The sequence below is a fragment of the Phalaenopsis equestris genome, unplaced genomic scaffold (assembly GCF_001263595.1).
Source record: "Phalaenopsis equestris unplaced genomic scaffold, ASM126359v1 Scaffold000703, whole genome shotgun sequence".
Lineage (NCBI taxonomy): Eukaryota > Viridiplantae > Streptophyta > Magnoliopsida > Asparagales > Orchidaceae > Phalaenopsis > Phalaenopsis equestris.
The window spans coordinates 209,728-229,422 of NW_018165143.1; the positions used below are offsets into that span (position 1 = coordinate 209,728).

The window sequence follows — 19,695 nt, forward strand, 5'->3', positions numbered from 1 at the left end:
TGGAAGCGGGGGCCGGCGCTTGGGATGGTGGGGGGGGGGGGGGTTCATTCATGCACTGCAAAATATCTCGAGTTTTTCGGATCACTTTGCATATGATGAACTTCGCAGCATGAATATTGGAAGAAATATCTTAAAGAACTTACGTATGGCAAGGACCTCCACAGCGCACAACAACCACCTCTCTCTCTCTCTTTCTTTCACTCTCAACTGACAGTGAGACAATAAAAAGGAGAAAAAAATATTATTATTTTCAATCTCAAAATTTTTGCCATGTTCATCGTCTCTTTGTCTTGTTGTCCTCAAACCTCGAATCTAAAAGTCCTTCCAAAATGAGGGTGACATCAATGGTTAGTGACTTATCTACTATCTCATCCGCCTTCTGAATATTTGCCTCAAACCTCACGATAAACTCCTTCATGTCATCCGCAAACATTTCTTTTTGAGAAAGGATGGGGCATTTCAAATTTTCAGAGCCCATAGATTTTTTACGACTCCACTCGGGAAGATTTCTTTTTCCATCTTTGGCTAGTCACATAATTGCTATAGCAGCAGATTTAAAAATAAAAGATAAATAAAAATGTAAATTACTTTCATTTATTATAATTACTCAAGAATTTTAATAAATTTTGTCTGGTAAGCATCAGAGCATCATCCATAGATCTTAGTCTGAGAATCTACTGTTGAAAGGTCCTAACAAAATGATACTCTATAAGCTGAGAATCAAGGTATGACCCTTAAACTTTGATCTAAGAATCAATTGCTAAGGATCTCTATAGAAAGATAAATTTTGTTTGGTGAGCATAGGATCACATGAATCTTAATCCGAAAGTCTATTTTCATACTTGTCCATGGCATGCATGCTTGAAGTCATCACGCGAGGCCTCATTCTACAATTATATATGCATGTCATGCTCACAAGCCTGTGAAAGGATCAAAAAATTATCGACGTGTTGTTGGCAAGGCTCTTCAAAAGGGAGGTCTAAATTTGAAAGATTGGCCCTTGATGATGCCTCAATCATGATAAGAAATGCTGCTAGATAGAAAAGCTTCGTAATCCTTGACCTCAAACCTGTCACTCTACCTATAAAGCTTAATGTATCAAGCAGACATAAAGTTAAAGCTTCCACATCTGAAGAAAGTCTCTCAAACAGAGAAAAAAAATAAATATTGATAAAATGACTCAATAATTACTGTTGGAGCAACCTACAATTTGGCTAGCTCTACAACCAAAAGCGAGTATTTTTATTCATAACAAATTTGATAATTTAAAATGGATCAAGAGGGAAAGCAATACTCGTGAAATAAAGTATTTTTTTTCGAATCGACAACATTAGACTCCTTCTGAGGAAAATAAGAGACATGTAACCTGGTCTAATAGAGTGCACCGAATCCTAAGGATTGCTTAGGGGAAATAGCTTCTAAAGATGAAATACGAAAGACCGATTGTGATCACCGCTAATATAGAGCCTATAAAGAGACAGCCATCTAATATCCCAACATCAGTCTAAGCAAGTCCCACACGTTGAATATCGGGGCATGACACCCTAACCACGTGTTCAAGAATCTTTCACCAAAAGATCTCGATGGAAAGATAAATAGATATGGAGATCGAAGCCCCATGAAGAAATAGTTTTAAACAAAAATAAAAACATGACATTTGGTTAGCACCCTCGGATGTCTGTTATCAAAAAAATTTCTCAGGAATGAATGCTTAAGAGGAAGACTCACAATGGTAAATCTCTTGATTGTTGACAAGTCTCCAAGGGAATCCTACTATACATGGGCAACTAACAGACATGTGTTCAATGGTTTGGTGATTTTCACTAATGAAGCCCTCATTGTTGTACTTATTCAATAAAAATGGCAGGATGTCTCATTTCATTAAAGAACCAACAGACATATTCACAAGCTCCAACTACAAAGAGAAACTTCATTAGATTGAGAATTTATAGAACTTTGCAAGCACTATTAGCCTGTCCATTGAGCTACTTACACAAAGGAGGAATAATGTTAACATTTTTTTCTCAATTGGGGGTAAAGCTATTCAAAAATTAAAAAAGAATGCATAACAATCAACTACAAGTTCACTAATTGTTGCCTGAGTAGTCGATTATACAATAAACTTTGAAGCCAAAAGTGGGTATTATAGTCCAAGATAAGTTATAAAAAAAAATCTAAAATGGGTAAATATAATAGCTCTATTGGTGATATTCAATAATCTTTTTGGGGCTACCAAAAGCTACCAAGATGAGATATTTGATGAATGAAAGGTAAGGAAGACTTACTGTGATTGGGGCAAACAGAGAGCTTGTTAAGACAATCATCTACTGTGATAGTCCAATATCGATCCAGACAAGTCCCGCTTGGTGAATATTGAGGTGTGACACTCGAATCATATGTCCAGAAATCCACTACCGAAATGTTTCGGTAGGAGGGCAAACAAATATGGAGGTCAAAGCCCAATGAAGAAAAAAATTTGAAGAAAGAAAATGACATGACATCTTATTAGCACTACTGTGCTGAAGCATCTGCATAGTGCATTTCTGCTTGTACATCAAAAAAAATCTGAGAAAAAGTAATATTGAAACTATTCAAGCAAAGAATTGACCAATAAACTTTAACCCCGGAAGTAAACATTCTCACAATCAATTCAAAATCTAAAATAAGTTCAAGAGAATAGCTCTGCCGGTGACATTAAACAAACTCAAATTTGAACTTAATAATGTCAATTTCTTATTGTTCTCAAGAAGAAACTTGAGACTCTGTGCTAGAGTGAATGAGGTCCTCAAATTGTTAAAGAATATATGAAAGCTTATTATGATTGAAACCAATTGGTTTCCAATCAAAAATCTGTTGCCAACTATGGCAACGCGAAATCAACCCAAGCAAGTTCAACTCGATGAGTATCAGGAAATTTGAGAGCTTAATGTCAATAAAAGTTCTAAAAAAATGAATAAAAATAAGACATAAAAGTTTATAGGGATTGAGACAAACAGATCTCCAATCAGGAATCTACTATCTTCCATCTATCATGATGATTAAAAATCAACCTAAGGGTCACCGTCCAACTTGATGATTTAGAGGTTTTATCGCTGATGCTAGGGACACTACTGTAATTATGCAAGACTATGCCAAGAGAATTCAGTCTACAAAAATATCTGCATAATATGCATATCAACTTGCACATCGAAGGAAGCCCCAATAATGAAGCAAATTATCATCAGACAAATTTTATTGGTGCTTGTGGACTGCTATTTTTCCTACCAAGTCATCTGTAATAGTGATGAATGATTCTAAAGCTCCCTCACTTGGAGAAAAGCTCTTTTAAAGGCCAAAATGGAGAAACAATACTGAACTGAAAGTTCAACAACTATTGCATGAGAGAATAAATGACTAACAAGCTTTAGAATCATGAATTAAACAAGCTCCACATGACAAATATCAGGGTGTGACACATCTGGATTGTGTTCCCATAAATCCACCGCTCAAAGATCTCGATAGAAGGATAAATAGATATAGAGGCTGAAGTCATACTAAAGAAATCAGAAAATAAATTGGCATGGCATCCAGTTTACACTCCTGAAGATCTTCCTTTGTTAAAATTTGCCAAGGGATCCCGAAGAAGATTTCCCCTTGTTACTTGTAAGGAGACACATGAAGTTTTAGTAGTTAGACTATAAAGAAAATGGGTCTAATGACAAAAGGATGCAAGAAGCCAATCATGATAGAGATTAATAGACATTATTAGAAAACTACTCTCTATTGTGGCAGCCCAACACTAACATCGACAAGTCCCATGCGGTGAGCTTCAAAGTGTGATCCTGGATTGCATATTTAAGAATCCGCTACTGAAAAGTCTCAATGGAAAGGTAAGCAAACCTAGAGATTGAAGATTCATGAGAAAGAAGTGATCAGAAAAGGGAAGGGTGTGACATCCAAGTTGCACTCCTAGAGATCCCCTCAGTGAGATTTGTCAAAAATAAGTCTTAAGAAGGTCTCTATTAATGACTCTCAAGACAGTTGACACATTGGAAAGCCTGCTAAGGGATCCTATCACCAACAAGCTTCAACCTCACGGGTGAAGGGTTTAGCATAATTTTGTTAGTTGAATATGATTTTGGTCATTTCTAACTCTCCAATAAGTTAAGAGTAATAGAATGAATATTAACTACAATTCTCGCGAGTAGAGTGGTTATCATTTTTTTTGGTAGAAGGAAATGATTTTGGTCATTTCTTACTCTCCGACAAGTTGAGAACGAAAACAGCTTTAGTTGCTCCTCAAGTTCCATTACAAGATTTACATCTCCCGCAGGAAAAGAAGTTATTAAATGCAAGTTAGCGGGAGTCCGATCCAGTTACTTCTCACTCTCTATTACCAATAGATCTATGTTCCTCGCTAGAAGGGATGGTATCGAATATAAGCTAGCGGAACTCAACTTCAATTGCTCTTCATCCTCGCTTACAAGCTATTAAATAAGCACACGAAGAAGACTTTCAAATCGTTCACGAAAAACATAAGTCTGAGAAGATTTTAGAAAATCTTTATAGAAACTCTCTTGTGATTCAAGAATATGTTTATAAAAACCAAACATAAAATTCTCCTGTAAGAGTGGGAGTATTTTTTTTATATTTGGGTAGATATCATAGCTGAGGCCGAGATCCCCAAATATTATTATTTATTGCCAACAGGCTTTCCTTCGCAAGACAGAGGGCATTCTCATGTATTTGATCAGACACTGTATCTCGGGTCAAAATCCCCAAGTACTGCTATTTACCGTCAGAGGGTTTCCTTCGTAAGAAAGGGGTTTCTCATGCATTTGGGTCGACAACGTGCTTTAGGCCAAGACCCCAAGTACTGTTATTTACTGTCAGAGGTTTCCTTTGTAAAACAGAGGGTTTTCTCATGCATTTGGATTGACTACGTGCTTAACATTTACAACTAGAGGCTTTCCTTCGCAAGACAGAAGGCCTTCTCATTTATTTGAGTTGAAATTGTGCTATAAGTTGTGATCTTTAAAGATAAAAAAATATCACTAAAATTTCTTTTGAGGACATAAGGTTTTGTCATACATTTTAGTTCACATCATGCTCTAAGCTATGATCCCAAAACACATTTATTAAATGCCAAAATCACTTCCTGGTTGGACAAAGAACCAAACATTCAGAGCGACATCATGCTTCGTTTCAATATCTCATAAATACTTCATGTTGTTGAAATCCCCTCTACATGAGGACAGACATTTTTCATATATATTTGGGTTGAATTGTACCTCCAGCCGAGATCCCCAGACACTATAAGTTACTCCCAAAGATATTGTTTTGCAAGGCAATTGAGTCTTTCTCATTTCACTTGGGTGATATAATGTTATGGTCTGAGATTCTCGAAGACACATTGTTGTCGTTGGAATTCCCTATAACAGAAAGGGGGCCTCTCTAATTTTATGTGGGTTGACATAAGGTTCATGGTCGAGATTCCCAAGCACCAGGACATGGAGTCTTCTCATATTATTTAGGTCAACATCATGATTCAGGCCAAGATCCTCAAAATTCATATGTTATTGAAAATCTCGTTGCGGGACGGGCCATTTTTTCATATTTAGGTTGAATCATGCATCAGGCCGAGATCCCCACTTAATATTATTTAATGACAGAGTCTTTCCTTGGCAAGAAAAAGGGGCCTTCTCATGTATTTGGGTTGAATAGATTCTCAAACCAAGATCCCCAAATATTATTAACTACCAGAGACATTCTTCTACAAAACAAGAGACTTTCACATTTCATATGGGTGACATCGTGCTCATGCGGAGATCCTCAAGACATTTTATATTGTTGAAATTCCCCTTGCAAGATATGGGATATTTTTTTAATGCTTGGATTGAATCGTGTTCTAAGCCGAGATCCCTAGCTACAAGGTTTGACATCGTGCTTATGGGCCTATGGCCAAGATCCCCAAGAATTCAGGTGGCGTTGGGCTCTGTGGCGAGATCCTCAAGTGTATATTCAATGCTAAAGCCATAATCAATAAAAAGAAGACGATAATTTACAAAAAAAGGTGTATAAAACAATTCTAGAAGTCAAAGCTTTGTCACTAAGAATCACCTAAATTCCAAGTGTTGGGAGAGAAAATCTATCAGAATCTACAAACTTCAACCAATTATGTTGGAGAAGCATAAGACTTTGTTGATTAAGTCTATGATTCTGATGGTGGTCGGACTCAACAAGCCAAAATGTGGCTGAGCACTGGCTTTTATCTTCACTCAACAAGTTAAGGCCATAGTGGAGAGCCCCGTTGGTCAGTCTGACGATGATAAAACATAAGCCTACCTATTGCTTACATCTAGGACCATGACAAAGGCAAAACTCAACAAACCCATGTGACTGAGTTTCTAGCTTCTCTCTTCACGCAACAAATCAAGGCCTTGGTGAATCTAATGACAACAAAAGCGCAAGCACATCCAACTTGATAGGTCCAAGTAATCCAGATCCAAGAGATTTTTTTTGAACGGATCTAGGAAGTAAGATAACATCAAAAGTGGTAATCCTTACTTAAGAAGAAATCAAACCAATGTCGCATCACCTTCAACAGGTCTAATCAAGCACAAAGAACATACCAAATAACTCTCTTTGAACAAGTACGACAAGCACATAACATAGTACATAAGGAGTTATCCCAGTTCGTATAAAACACAGTGTTGAACTAAGGGAACTTAATCGTCAACGAGTCTATTGAAGCACCATGTGCTAAGTTGAAGATTCCTGCATCAAACTGACATAAACCCCAAGGGCTAGGTCATCGACATACATCAAACAAGTCGAAGAGATTAAAATCAAGCTTAAGGGAATAATCCTACTATCCGAAGGCAAGCAATAAACTTCAACAAGCTCATCAAAATATGATGAAACATCATCCAAGGAGCAATTTGCAATGATATAAATTTAGGTATAATAATTTAATTTGCATGTTAAGGATCATAGTATACTAGGTATACAGACAATAAACATAGTATGAAAATATTTCGAACATGTGAAAAGTTTTAGTTTACTAAATCAATGAATCTAGTTTGAAGTGATCAAAAAGAAAGAAAAAAATTTAATGGTCCTAAAGGAACAACAAACATAAATGACAATAAACATAAATAATTCGTAAAAATCTTGAGTCCTTCGGAGGTGATAAGGATCATATGCTATTGTGACACCAGTACAGTATTCTCTATTTTCCTATGAATTCCTCAAATATAATAGTTAACCACTAGAGACAGAATCCTCCTTAGCCTATGTCGAAATAATAAGAAGAGTTAAAGACCATATTACAGTTACGAGGGACTAGTAACCATTAATTTCACCTTATGATAGAAAATATTTCATTTGTGTAGATCAAGTTTCTTCCTCTTCCTATTAATAAACAATTTTCAATGGTGCAAGAGAGTTGATGCAGCACAATATGGCACTATTGAAAAACATAATGAAGAAATAAAAGAGCCGCTACAGTTAGATGGTTTACCTCTCTCAAATGTTAATATTACTAGCTTATATTTTCAGCACAAGGCAATTCAAAAATCCATGACTAGGACTAGTGACCATTTTTTTTAAATTTTTTTTGTTATTTCTCTTATGTTGATTTTTATTTGAATTTAGTGGATGTATTTTAACATAAGAATACAAAACAATGCAAAATGTCATGTAAGCTGAATCCATAGTCCAACTGCTAACCAAGCATTGCTACATCAACTTGCCACTTCATCTAAAGCCAACATGAAACGACCAGCACCTTTGCAGTTCTATACAGATTCAAGATGTAACTTTTAAGCTTCCAAGTAGCATTTATCAAATGGTCAACAAACCACAAGTTTCTAAAGAGAAGCATTAAAGGCTAAAGCAAATTTTCATGAAAAATCCATGGTAGGCCGCCCCTTCCACTTGACTTCTTATGGCTTGTAAATGATTACAAATATCAATGTTGTAATGAAACAAACATTTGAAACTGAAATCAAAATTTATTGAAGTATTCTTCTCTGTAGTGATTTGTTTGGCGAGAACACTCAAAGCTATCAGCTTGATGGGTAAAGTTCCTCTCTTTTCTAAAAGATGGTATTATTTATTTTTATTACAATTTCCTCAAGCTTTCTTACCGTAACATCTTCCTCCCTTTCTACTATTTGATCTGGAGTAGACCATTTGGAACCCACACTCCTACATCAGGTTCTTCACATAATACTCAAACCACACAAAAATTATCTAAAGTGTTATTATGTGGATCTTGATTAATTATTCAAAGCGCTCAGTTTTACCGATCAAGTTTGAAGTGATTTTGTGGGGGGGAGGCCTGGCCCCAAAATCTTTTTTTCGGTGCCAAGCATTGCAGCACCCCAATGCTCTGACCAGAAGCGCCTAGTCTAGGTTCAGAACCCGAGAGCTCCATACTACAATGCTTGGATGCATCATCAATATCGCGGCTTCTCAAGGCCAGTAACCTAATTCAGACAGTTTTTACTTAAAATTTTGATATTGTAGCGAGAATGGTGTGCAGGTCAGAGTGCGATTTCAATTTTTCTCGTGTAAGAGAGAAGATGAGCGTCTTGAAGTGTTTCACAGTGAGGAGAGGCTTGAGCGGGGGCCCCAAAATCTTTTTTTCGGTGCCAAGCACTGCAGCACCCCAATGCTCTTACTAGAAGCGCCCAGTCTAGGTTCAGAACCCGAGAGCTCCATACTACAATGCTTGGATGCAGCACCAATATCGCGGCTTCCCAATGCCAGTAACCTAATTCAAACAATTTTCACTTAAAATTTTGATATTGTGACGAGAATGGTATGCAGGTCATAGTACAATTTCAACTTTTCTTGTGTGAGCGAGAAGATGAGCGTCTTGAAGTGTTTCACAGTGTGGAGAGGCTTGAGTGTAGTGTAATTTGTATAATTCTCCTCAATTTCTTCAAAATGGATTTCTTGGTGTGATGTTGCTCCGTAGTTTTTTTCGATTCTCAGATTTTTCCACATTAAATCTAGTGTTTTCTTATTTTTTGTGCTTCTATTCAAATTTTTGCTTCAGATCTCTCAAATCGTTTCTCGCACCATTCCCACAAAAACTCAATCAATCGGTTATCATCTCACTCACACCACTAAACCTTCCACATAACTAATTATATCTTTATTCCTAATATACTAAATTTTCCAAAGAGTACTCATACCCCTCACAATATCCAACCTAGCTTTCCCTTAAGTTCTTCACAAAATCAGCTAACATAAAATAACCAAAGTCCTAGGACTTGGTCCAGAGACCAAAAGCTCTCAAATCACTCCAAATGCATTCGTCTAAATCTTCTTAAACCAAATAAAAGCATTCACCATTAAACTCCATCTCAAACACCACTGCATTATAGTCTCTCTCTCTCACAAACACAAAAGTATCGTGATATGGATAGTGATGATGAGAAATATGGTCAGCTTTTAATCAAATTAGGTCTGCCTCACTCCACAATCTAACCGGTTACTTAATAACGGAATCAGTTATTTTATTGGGTCAAGTTGGTAATCTAATCATAATTTTGAGTCAAATTAGTCAATAAGCAGAAAAAATTTTGGCCTAGATCAGGTTGACCTGGCACATTAATAAACTTAGCCAGTTGGCTTGGTTGTTTAGGTTCCATTGAGCTGGATCACGACGGCAATATGAGAGCACAAAGGAAGGGTTTCTTTGCACTTGCCTCTCCTACCATTATGCATACTTTTTACTTCAATTTCAAAAAAATAAAGAGCTCCCAAGCTAATACACTGCCATATCATTAGCATAATACCACGCTAATTGTGACAAGTTAAGAAAGCAGCTCAGTGATGACAATATGTCTGATTTCCATATTGACAAATCCAAAAGTGAAGAAGGGATCCAACCCAATCCTCTGATGATTGCTTGCTAGCAAGACCTAGAGAACAAAAATAGGGTTTCGTGTTGTTTGAGTCAACTAAAAATCTTATCCAAATAATTGATTAAATCAAATCAAATTAGTCAATCAACCACAACTTGCTTAAGTGTCTACTCAATCCAAATGAGAATTTGAACCAACCAATTTATAGGTTGTCACGACCCGATCTAGGACTTGATATTAATCAAGGTGAGAACAGACGGTCAGCCGGGGGGAAATAAGATTTAGATGTCCATTTTTTATAATTAGTTGTTAATAAATGAAAGAGCCACTAATTCTATGAATTTAAAGCTGTATATTTAACTTTACCTCGCGACAAGTCATTCGCGTCTTCTGTAAATGTTTTCTCTTATATCGTTCTTCTTATAATCAATTAAATTAACCTGAAAAGTTAATTTAAAAATAACAGTGAGCTTAATAAGTCAGCGAATACTTATTTTCCTAAACTACAATAATATAAGAGAAAAGAAAAACACTATGCATGTCAGTCACACTTTTTAATAAATCAATATAAGCATTTAACATGTTATTCAATAAATCTTATTATATCAATATTATATCAATATCTTTTTATATTTGTACAACAGTCACAAGAGCACCGTTTAATAATTTATACCAATAAAGAAACTTCAATATCAATATCTTTTTCTATATACGTGCACAAATTCATTAGCGTTGCTCTGCTAGTACCATAAATAAGTGAATTCATCTTAGTCAATCATGCACATACAATTAATTTATGACTATTATATCATTCATAATTTAATATCACTCAACATATAAAAATATAGTGCATTAAATATTTCATAATATCAGATTATAAGCTTTCGCATCGAAATGACCGATAAAATTTAGAGCCTATTTGGGGCAGCTTAAAACTGCGGCGTTGTTTTTTAAAACTCCACCTTTGTGTTTGATTTGCATGTTTTGTTTGCGTTGGCCAAAACACCGAGTTATAGTGTTCTATTATTCCTATTAGACGCGGATCGCGCGTATAACCACGCGATCCAGCGTTCCACCAAAGCATTTACGCCCCTGCCCTCAAACCCGATCCCCCTAGAGCTCTGCCGAAGGAAGCCGCTGCTCTTTGCCAAAGGAAGCTGATGCTAATCCCTGTCGAAGGAATCCGAGGAAGCCACTACCGAAGTAAGACGCTCTTACCTCTCCGCTGCTCATCCCTGCCGAAGGAAGCCGTTGCTCTCTGTCGAAGGAAGCATCAAGGAAACCACTGTCGAAGGAAGACGCTCCTACCTCTCCGCTGCTCATCCCTGCCGAAGGAAGCCGCTGCTAATCGCTGCTGAAGGAATCCGAAGATCAAGGAAACCACTGTCGAAGGAAGACGCTCCTACCTCTCCGCTGCTCATCCCTGCCGAAGGAATCCGAAGGAAGCCACTGCCGATGCTTTGTTGCGGTAAAATTTCCTTATGTGTAAAATTTCCTTATGTAAGTTTAAACTTGAGCGATTTACCTTTTTTTTTGTTTTGTTCATGATTCATTTACAAATTCCTTTTGTGAGGCTGTTGGAAGTAAAAAATAAGTGTTAGACATGTAAATACATAGGAATTTGATGGTATGAGTGTAAAAATGAAAGTTTTGATGTGAGATATGTAAATTCATAAGAATTGAGTGCTATATATGTAAATGCTCCTTTTTTATGCGTTGGTTTAATATATATTTTTTCCCTGATAGAAATCTGAAATCCTCAAATATCCTCTTACTTGATTGGCAGTCTGTAGATGGCATGAAAAATTCAGTGAGGAATGGTGCATATTTGTTTGAAGAATATTTGTTTGAAGAATTGTGTTTGAAGAATTGTAGATGTGTAGCTTTACTGTTAATAGGTTTGTAGATAGACTCCCTTGAGCGAGGAGTATATCTTTTTTTTCTTTGAACTTTTATGTAGTCTTTTTTTGGATTTTAGTATATTGAACGTATTTCATTATATTACTGTTGCGAACAGCTCCATTGTACGTGGCCAAAATTGTCTTTTTTCCACAAACAACTGCAAATCAGCTGTTCTCAAACTGCAGAAACCAAAAAGCGTAACGGTTTATTCAGTTCAGAGGCAAAATTGTCATTTATCCAGAAACAGTTGTTTTCCAAACACACAAACTAAACAGCCAGCCAACTTATTCGGATCAACTGCTCGGATCAACTGCTCATCATGCTCATCATCAGATTATCAGGATCAGCTGCTTATCAGCAGAAGCTGGATAAGCTGCAGCTGCCCCAAACAGACCCTTAATAATAAAAAAACAGTTATATTAATCAAGCATAATTAATAACTCATAAAATTGATTTAAAAAAGATCCCAAAATGATACTATAATTTAAGAATATGAGTACTCACCGTGATAATAGACGATATGCTTGCACTAAAATATCACCTATATAATTTAAAATATACAATTATTATGTTATTTAATTGTGTTTTAGTTCAATTGTGAATTATTATTGTGACACTTTATTTTCATTAGAATTTTAACACTTTAAACTTTAAAATTTAATTATTGTAATTAAAATTATTATTAAATACTTTTAAAATTAAAACCTTAGCCTTACTTTAGTGCTCGAATCAAATGCACTTAGATTTATCATTTAACTAAAAGACTATATATATATATATATATATATATATATATATATATATAATGTTCATTTAAAAACTTCAATAAATAACCTACCTTAATAAAATCACAAGCAAGATGCTTTCTCAGCACATGGGATAGCTCTAGCTTGATTCGTACAGCACGTGCTTACTCCAATTGATGTCGCCTTCTTCTCTATGCAAAGGACCACACGAACTCGTCGCCTCTTCCTCCTCAACGCAACAGAGAAGCCACTGATGTCGTTGTTCTCCTCCTACACTCAGCCACACTAACCGAAGCTACCAAAATCCTCATGATCGAGAGCCCTCCTAACTCTCAACCAAGTCTCTGCCACCCAAATACAGTAATTTATAAGCCAAACGCACCTCCTTGGCTTCCGAGCCCTCTTTTCCTCTCTCCTCTGTTCGACTGCCCGACACCTCTTTTCCTTTTCTTCAATTATTCATTTCTTTCCCGGGTAACTGAAACCGGGCGTTACAATCTTCCCCACTTACAAAAAATTTTGTCCTCAAAATTTATAACATACCTGAAGTCATTTCTCATTAAGCAGGTCAACATTAGTTATCTATGAAACTACGGATCCTTCATTAAGATGAAAAATATTCATCTAAAAATATAAAATCTGAATACAAAGCGACTCAGCTATACTTCGGATAACAATACTAAAACAAGAAAATATATTAAGAACATAACCTTACATATAAGAAAACACCAAACTCATCAGACCCCACCAACCATCAGCAGCAGTAGGTTCTTTAGACTCACTATGAGTAAGGAAATATATTAGCGGTCGAACAAGCTGTCTTGGTTGACCTTGGGTTAAAGCTAAAGCTATGGACTTAATTTTTTTCTGCCCAGCTACAATCTTCTGTGAAGGAGCTTCACTTGATTTTTGATCTTCAACGCTCTTCTGATCAAGACATAGACAAGACCTTACTATATAATCAGGCTGACGACACTAATAACAAGTGTTAGATCTCATCAAATATTAACTTGTGTTGTCTTGTGCATTTGACACAAATAACTACAGTACCCCGAGTCGTTCATCTGCTAACCCACGCGAATTACTCTTGGACTTCTTCCCGTTGGATTCTTCTAAATGATTTTTATGTTCACCTTCATCATGACTCTTCCCCTTGTGCATCTCCTTACACATCTAGGTAAGCTGATAGTCGATCTTCAGTCTTCTAACTCGTTCCATTAATATCGAATATTCATCAATCCCTAAAAGTATCAACCATTGTCTGATCGAACCTTTTAATCCTAAAAGAAATTTGTAGAACTTTTCTTTTATAATAGCGATCGATTGTGACGCATGCCTCGACAGTGCAATGAATTCTGCTTTGTACTGCATGACTCCTCTATTTGCCTCAACTTAATGAACCTATCCTACATCTATCTTCGAGTGGATAGAGGCACAAACCATTCTCTGAATAGCTCCACGAACTCTTCCCAACTGACCAACATATTGGGTATATCCCCTAACTTGTCCTGACATTGTCCACAGCACCACCTTTCGGCTTCTCCATCCAACACAAATGTAGCTAGTGACGCTCTCCTTTCATCTTAACACATAATGTTATCTAATATCTTCTCTATTTTTATTGGTCAATTCTCCGTTTCAATCGGTTCTTCAGCTCCTTTGAACAAAGATAGATGCAAATCTTAAAATATCTTCAGGTACTTATCCATAGTGACTACGCTTTCGATAGGGTACAATCTGGACTCCTGTATTAGTTGAGTCATCATCGCGATCAATTAAGTCAGGAAATTCGCGTTTACATTTATAGTAAGTTGTAATTCTTCGTTTTCTATCAGATTCTCTTCTATAATTTCAACTGCATCATTATGCTTGAATGAATATAATTATTAATTTGAGTTAACTTTAATTTTATTATTATTAATTTTTTTTATAATTACCTTATTGGCTCTTTCATCAAGATTAAATTAATTAATCTTGAATACTATCTCTAATACCACTTTTAATCGACCGGCCCGAAACTTGGAAGGAACCAAGGCACGAACAGATAATCGAATGGTAGGAAATAAGATTTTGATGTCCATTTTTATAATTAGCTATTAACAAAATGAAAGAGTCACTAATTACATGAATTTAAAGTAGTACACTTAACTTTACCTCGATACAGGTTGTTTGTGTCTTTTATAAACGTTTTCTATTCTATCGTTCATTTTTTAATCAATTAAATTAACCTGAAAAAATTAGTTTAAAAATAATATTGAGCAAAATAAGTCAGTGAATACTCATGCTCCTAAACTACAATAATGCTAAGGAAAAGAGAAATAATATGCACGTCAGTTAAGCTTTTTAATAAATAAATATAAACATTTAGCATGTTATTCGATGAACTTTATTAGATCAATAGCATACCATATCATTTTATATCTATACAAACGTCACAATAGCACCGTCTAAAAATTTGTACCAATTAAAGTACTTCAATATCAACATTCTTTTTCATATACGTGCAAGAATGCTTTAGCGATCCCCTGCTAGTACCATAAAGTGGCGACAACATCAAAATCAGTCAAACACGTACAATCAATATATGCAGATCAAGTCATTCAAAACTTCATACCACTCAACATATAATATTAAAATGCATTAAATATTTTATAATATAAGATTATAAGCATTCACATCGAAATTACCGATAAAATTTAATAATAATAAATCAATTGAATTAATCAAGCATAATTAACAACCAATAAAACAAATTTAGAAGATATATCAAAATGATATTACAATTTAAGAATATGAATACTTACCTTGATGAAAGACGATCCATTTACTCTTAACTTGTATCATCACCTATAAGATACAAAATAGACAATTATTATTTTATTTATTTGTGTTTTAATTTAAGTGTGAATTATGGTTGTAACGCCTTATTTTAATTAGGAATTCAACACTTTAAGCCAAACTTTAAAATTTAATTATTGTAATTAAAATTATTATTAAATACTTTTAAAATTAAAACCCTAGCCTTTATTTAGTGCTCGAATCAAATGTACTTAAATTTATCATTTAAATAATAGACTTATAATATATATACATAATATTTATTAAATAACTTAAATAAATAACCTAAGCTAATAAAACTACACGCGAGATGCTTCCTCAGCACACGAGAGAGCACTGGCTCGGTTCTTGCCGCACAAGCTTCCTCCGATCGATGTCGCCTTCTTCTCTGCACAAGGTATCACACGAACCCGTCGTCTCTTCCACCTCAACGCAATAGAGATGTTGTTGTTCTCCGCCTACACTCTCTACCCTAGCCGCACTCGCCACAACCACCAAAACACTTGTGATCGAGCGCCCTCCAATATTGACTCCCAGGTAAGTCGCTGCCTTCCAAATTCGGTAATTTATAAGATAAACTCACCTCCCCCTCCTTTCCTCCCAACCCCCCCCCCCCCCCCCCCCCCAAACCGCTTTCTCTCTCCCCTGTTCGGCTGCCCGACTCCTCTTTTCCTTTTCTTCAATTCGTCGTTTCTCCTGGTAACTGAAACTGGAAATTACATAGGCATACATACACAGACATTACACTCTTTAGACATTTGTAAGCATTCACCCAACCCATTACACAGCCTCCCCATTCCCTCGCTTATGAATATCTCATGGAAGTACAGTATGTACTCCTCAAGGCAGTAAGAAATGTTCTTGACCTGGTTTGGTTTCAAAAGAGAATCTTAGTTAGAACAGTTTTTTTAGAAACGAAGTGTTATAGGAAATGATCAAGAAAATATCTTATGTTATACAGAAAATATCTGTTAAGTTCCATCCCATCATTTTGTGGGCCTGGAAGGGAGTGAGACTTCTACAAGCCTCCTGTTTCATTGTTTTATACTCGTCTCACAGAGCATTGGCTTCAATAACCATGATAATAAATCGAAAAAAAAGTTGACCGACAATGCTATATAAATAAAATGTATTATTTATTTGTAAAGGAATTTTGAACAATGTTCTTTACTACATTCTTTCAATTTAGTTAAAATACAATCAAATGTATGTTTTTTCTTATTATTATCTTTATTTAAATTTGACACATGCTATAATGTAGGATTTGCATGATAATATGTTTTAGACTTGATATATACAAATTAAATCTTCCAATGCTTTAGTTTAATAAAATAAAAACATCTTTCCCTTGGCTTGTGTTTTAATTTTACAAGGCATGCCCTTCTCGACGTCCATTTCATGCCGTGATAGTCCATACTTTATCAAACTTAAACTACCTGAGGCTAGCTTTATGAACCATGCTTTCCTTTTCATTCATTCTTGTTAGCAAAATCTTTTAAACAACATATAACCACAGCAAGATAAGTCTCATATAAAAAATCAAATATAACTAAATTTATAGGCATGGGCATGCATACCTAAGCCGAACAAGCTTGGCTTTTGAACAATGAACTGACCAACTTCTGATCTGTTCACATGTCTCAAAGCTTGCAGATCCTCTGGCTTTCCTATGAATTCAATGAACTCGCCGAGAAGGCTTTTATCACCAATGAACTCTAACCTGCAAAAAAATTGGGAAATAAAACACTAAAGCAACCTAACGAGTAATAAGCACATTAGGCAGAGCATACGCCAACGGATAATTAAATTTGTGAAATACAACATAAATGCTTGTAGGTCAAAAAAATATTTAAAAACTTGTCAAATACAAGTATACAACTATGAATGAATGTAGACAATAAATACGTTTTGAAATGCATGTATTTGGTAAGGACTGAACAAAATTAACCGTGTCTTAAAAGTATGCACATGTTCCTGTAGCATATAACACAAAACTTTTACAAATTGTTTATATCAGAAAAGCTAAAGCAGGTTGGTTGGTATATCGAAAAAAATATAATTTCTGAGATCAGAATTATTCACTTCCATTTGGTGCTGAATTGCAAGGAATTTAGATATTTTCTACATCCAAGACAATGAAGAGACTATAATAGAAACCAATTAAATTGCACAGGCTGCCTTTTCTTGTTTCTAAGAGCATTGTATGCCTTGAATCAACGTCATTAGCCAGAAATAAATAGAGCTGTGTTGATATATGAAGGAAATTGATGTTTGAAGAAACAAAAAAGGAAGCAATCCAGCCACCGGATCAAACTAGCTAGAAGGGTGAACAGCTGAGCGTATGGAAGACAGTAAAAATCGCAGGCAGCAAGCCATCAATTGCTGGACACAGCAAAGGAAACAGGGGCTAGAGGCATGGGCTACAGTTGAGCATCAGTTCATGTTTGGCTTGTTTTATTTTTTATCTTCTAATTTTTTTTATTTTCGAAATTGACTCGTGAGCAATTTGCTTGTGTTCAGCTCCAAAATGTTCGTATTCACTTTTAGCTTATGTTCAGTTCGAATTGGTTCATTTAAATTAATTAGCAAAAATAAATGTAGAGTGATGGATTCAAACTTGCACCATTCATATACGATAAAGGGCGCAAAACCACATATCACAAGAGTTGTGGTGATATAAACTTAGATATAAATATATATAATATATTATTATATAAATAATATATATAATTTGAAAACAGTGGAAAAATATTAGAGGACTTATTCTTATTGATGCAAAAAGGGGTATAAATACCCATTACAGGACTTACAGATAAAGAAAGCAATAAAAACATAATACAGTAGGCAAGGAAAGAAATAATAACAAATATAAGAGGCAGCTAGTCTTCTCTAATTAAGAAACAAATAAATAGAGATTCCTAATATCCCTCATATAATTTATAACCCTCTAAATATAGAGATATAACAAATATGGAATATAATCATCATTATTTACAGGATCTTTCAACACTCCCCCTCAAGCTGACATGAACATGTCACTCATGGTAAGCTTGCTAACTAGATTCTCGTGTTGCACTTTAGAAAGACCTTTTGTTAGAATATTTCTAGCAGTGGTAGCAGTGGGTATGTAGGACATACATATCACACCGCCATCTATCTTCTCCTTTATGAAATGTTTGTCAACTTCTACATGTTTTGTTCGGTCATGTAGAACAAAATTATGAGCTATAGAGATTGCAACCTTGTTATCGCAGTAAATTTTAATAAGTGTTGGTATAGGAATCTTCAACACTTCCAGGAGACTTTTTATCCATAATACTTCACAGAGTCCATGTGCCACCGAGCGGAATTCTGCTTCAGCACTACTTCTTGCTACCACACTTTGTTTTAACTTTTTCAAGTAATCAGATTTCCGCCTACAAAGGTACAACAACCTGATGTGGATCTTCTATCATTTACATCTCCTGCCCAATCTGCATCTGTGTAGGCCTCTATTAGAAGATGTTCTCCCTTTTTGAACAGAAGTCTTTTTCCATGAGTTCTTTTGAGATATCTCAAAATTCGGAATACAGCTTCGAAGTGAGGTCTATGTGAATGCATGAATTGACTCACAACACTTACTGCAAAGACTATATCAGGTCGAGTATGAGCCAAATAGATTAGTCACCCTACCAATCTTTGATAGCGTTCTTTATCCATTACCTCATTAGCTGTTGTTGTTTTCAATTTTATATTAGGTTCAATTGGCGTATCTGCTACCTTGCAACTTGTCATTCATGTTTCTTTGAGTAAATCAAGTACATACTTGCACTGATTGACAAAAATTCCCTCCTTGTATCTTGCAAACTCCATTCCGAGGAAATATTTCAGCTTTCCCAAGTCTTTAATATCAAATTCAGCTTCAAGTTTCCTCTTCAGGTCGCTCATCTCCAAAGGATCATTCCCTGTCATGTTTATGTCATCTACATACACAATCACAATGGCTGCTTTACCTTTGATGGAATGTTTGAAAAAAGAAATGTGATCAGCTTGGTTTTGAGAGAATCCATGTCTCTTGATAACATCACCAAAACGCTCAAACCAAGCTCTAGGAGACTGATTTAACCCATACAGGGACTTTTTTAATTTGCATATTTTACCTTTCCAAATTTTTCTTCAAATCCGAGTGGTAGGTCCATATATACTTTTTATTGCAATTCTCCAATTAAAAACACATTTTTTACATCAAATTGATGAAGTGGTCGGTGTTGACCTCATTTTTAGTGAGGTCTTAGTCTTCTACTCTTAGAACCTAGGATCTAGCTTTAGGAGTTCTTATTGATCATCCTAGCGGACTAGCAATGGAGCCC

The 19,695-nt window shown here is 35.5% G+C and overlaps 1 protein-coding gene across 2 annotated transcripts in view; it reads right to left on the reverse strand.

The window, feature by feature from the left end:
• The window catches only part of LOC110030348, a 53,260-nt gene that overhangs the window by 12,848 nt on the left and 20,717 nt on the right, over window positions 1-19,695 (reverse strand). The window contains exons 6-7 of one of the 2 annotated variants that reach the window (XM_020733019.1): window positions 16,924-17,066; window positions 2,286-2,411 (exon numbers count right to left, since the gene is read on the reverse strand). In XM_020733019.1, the coding sequence (XP_020588678.1) occupies window positions 2,286-2,411; window positions 16,924-17,066 (269 nt within the window). The remainder of the gene's footprint in view (window positions 1-2,285; window positions 2,412-16,923; window positions 17,067-19,695) is intronic. The other variant, XM_020733020.1, reaches the window with a different exon arrangement.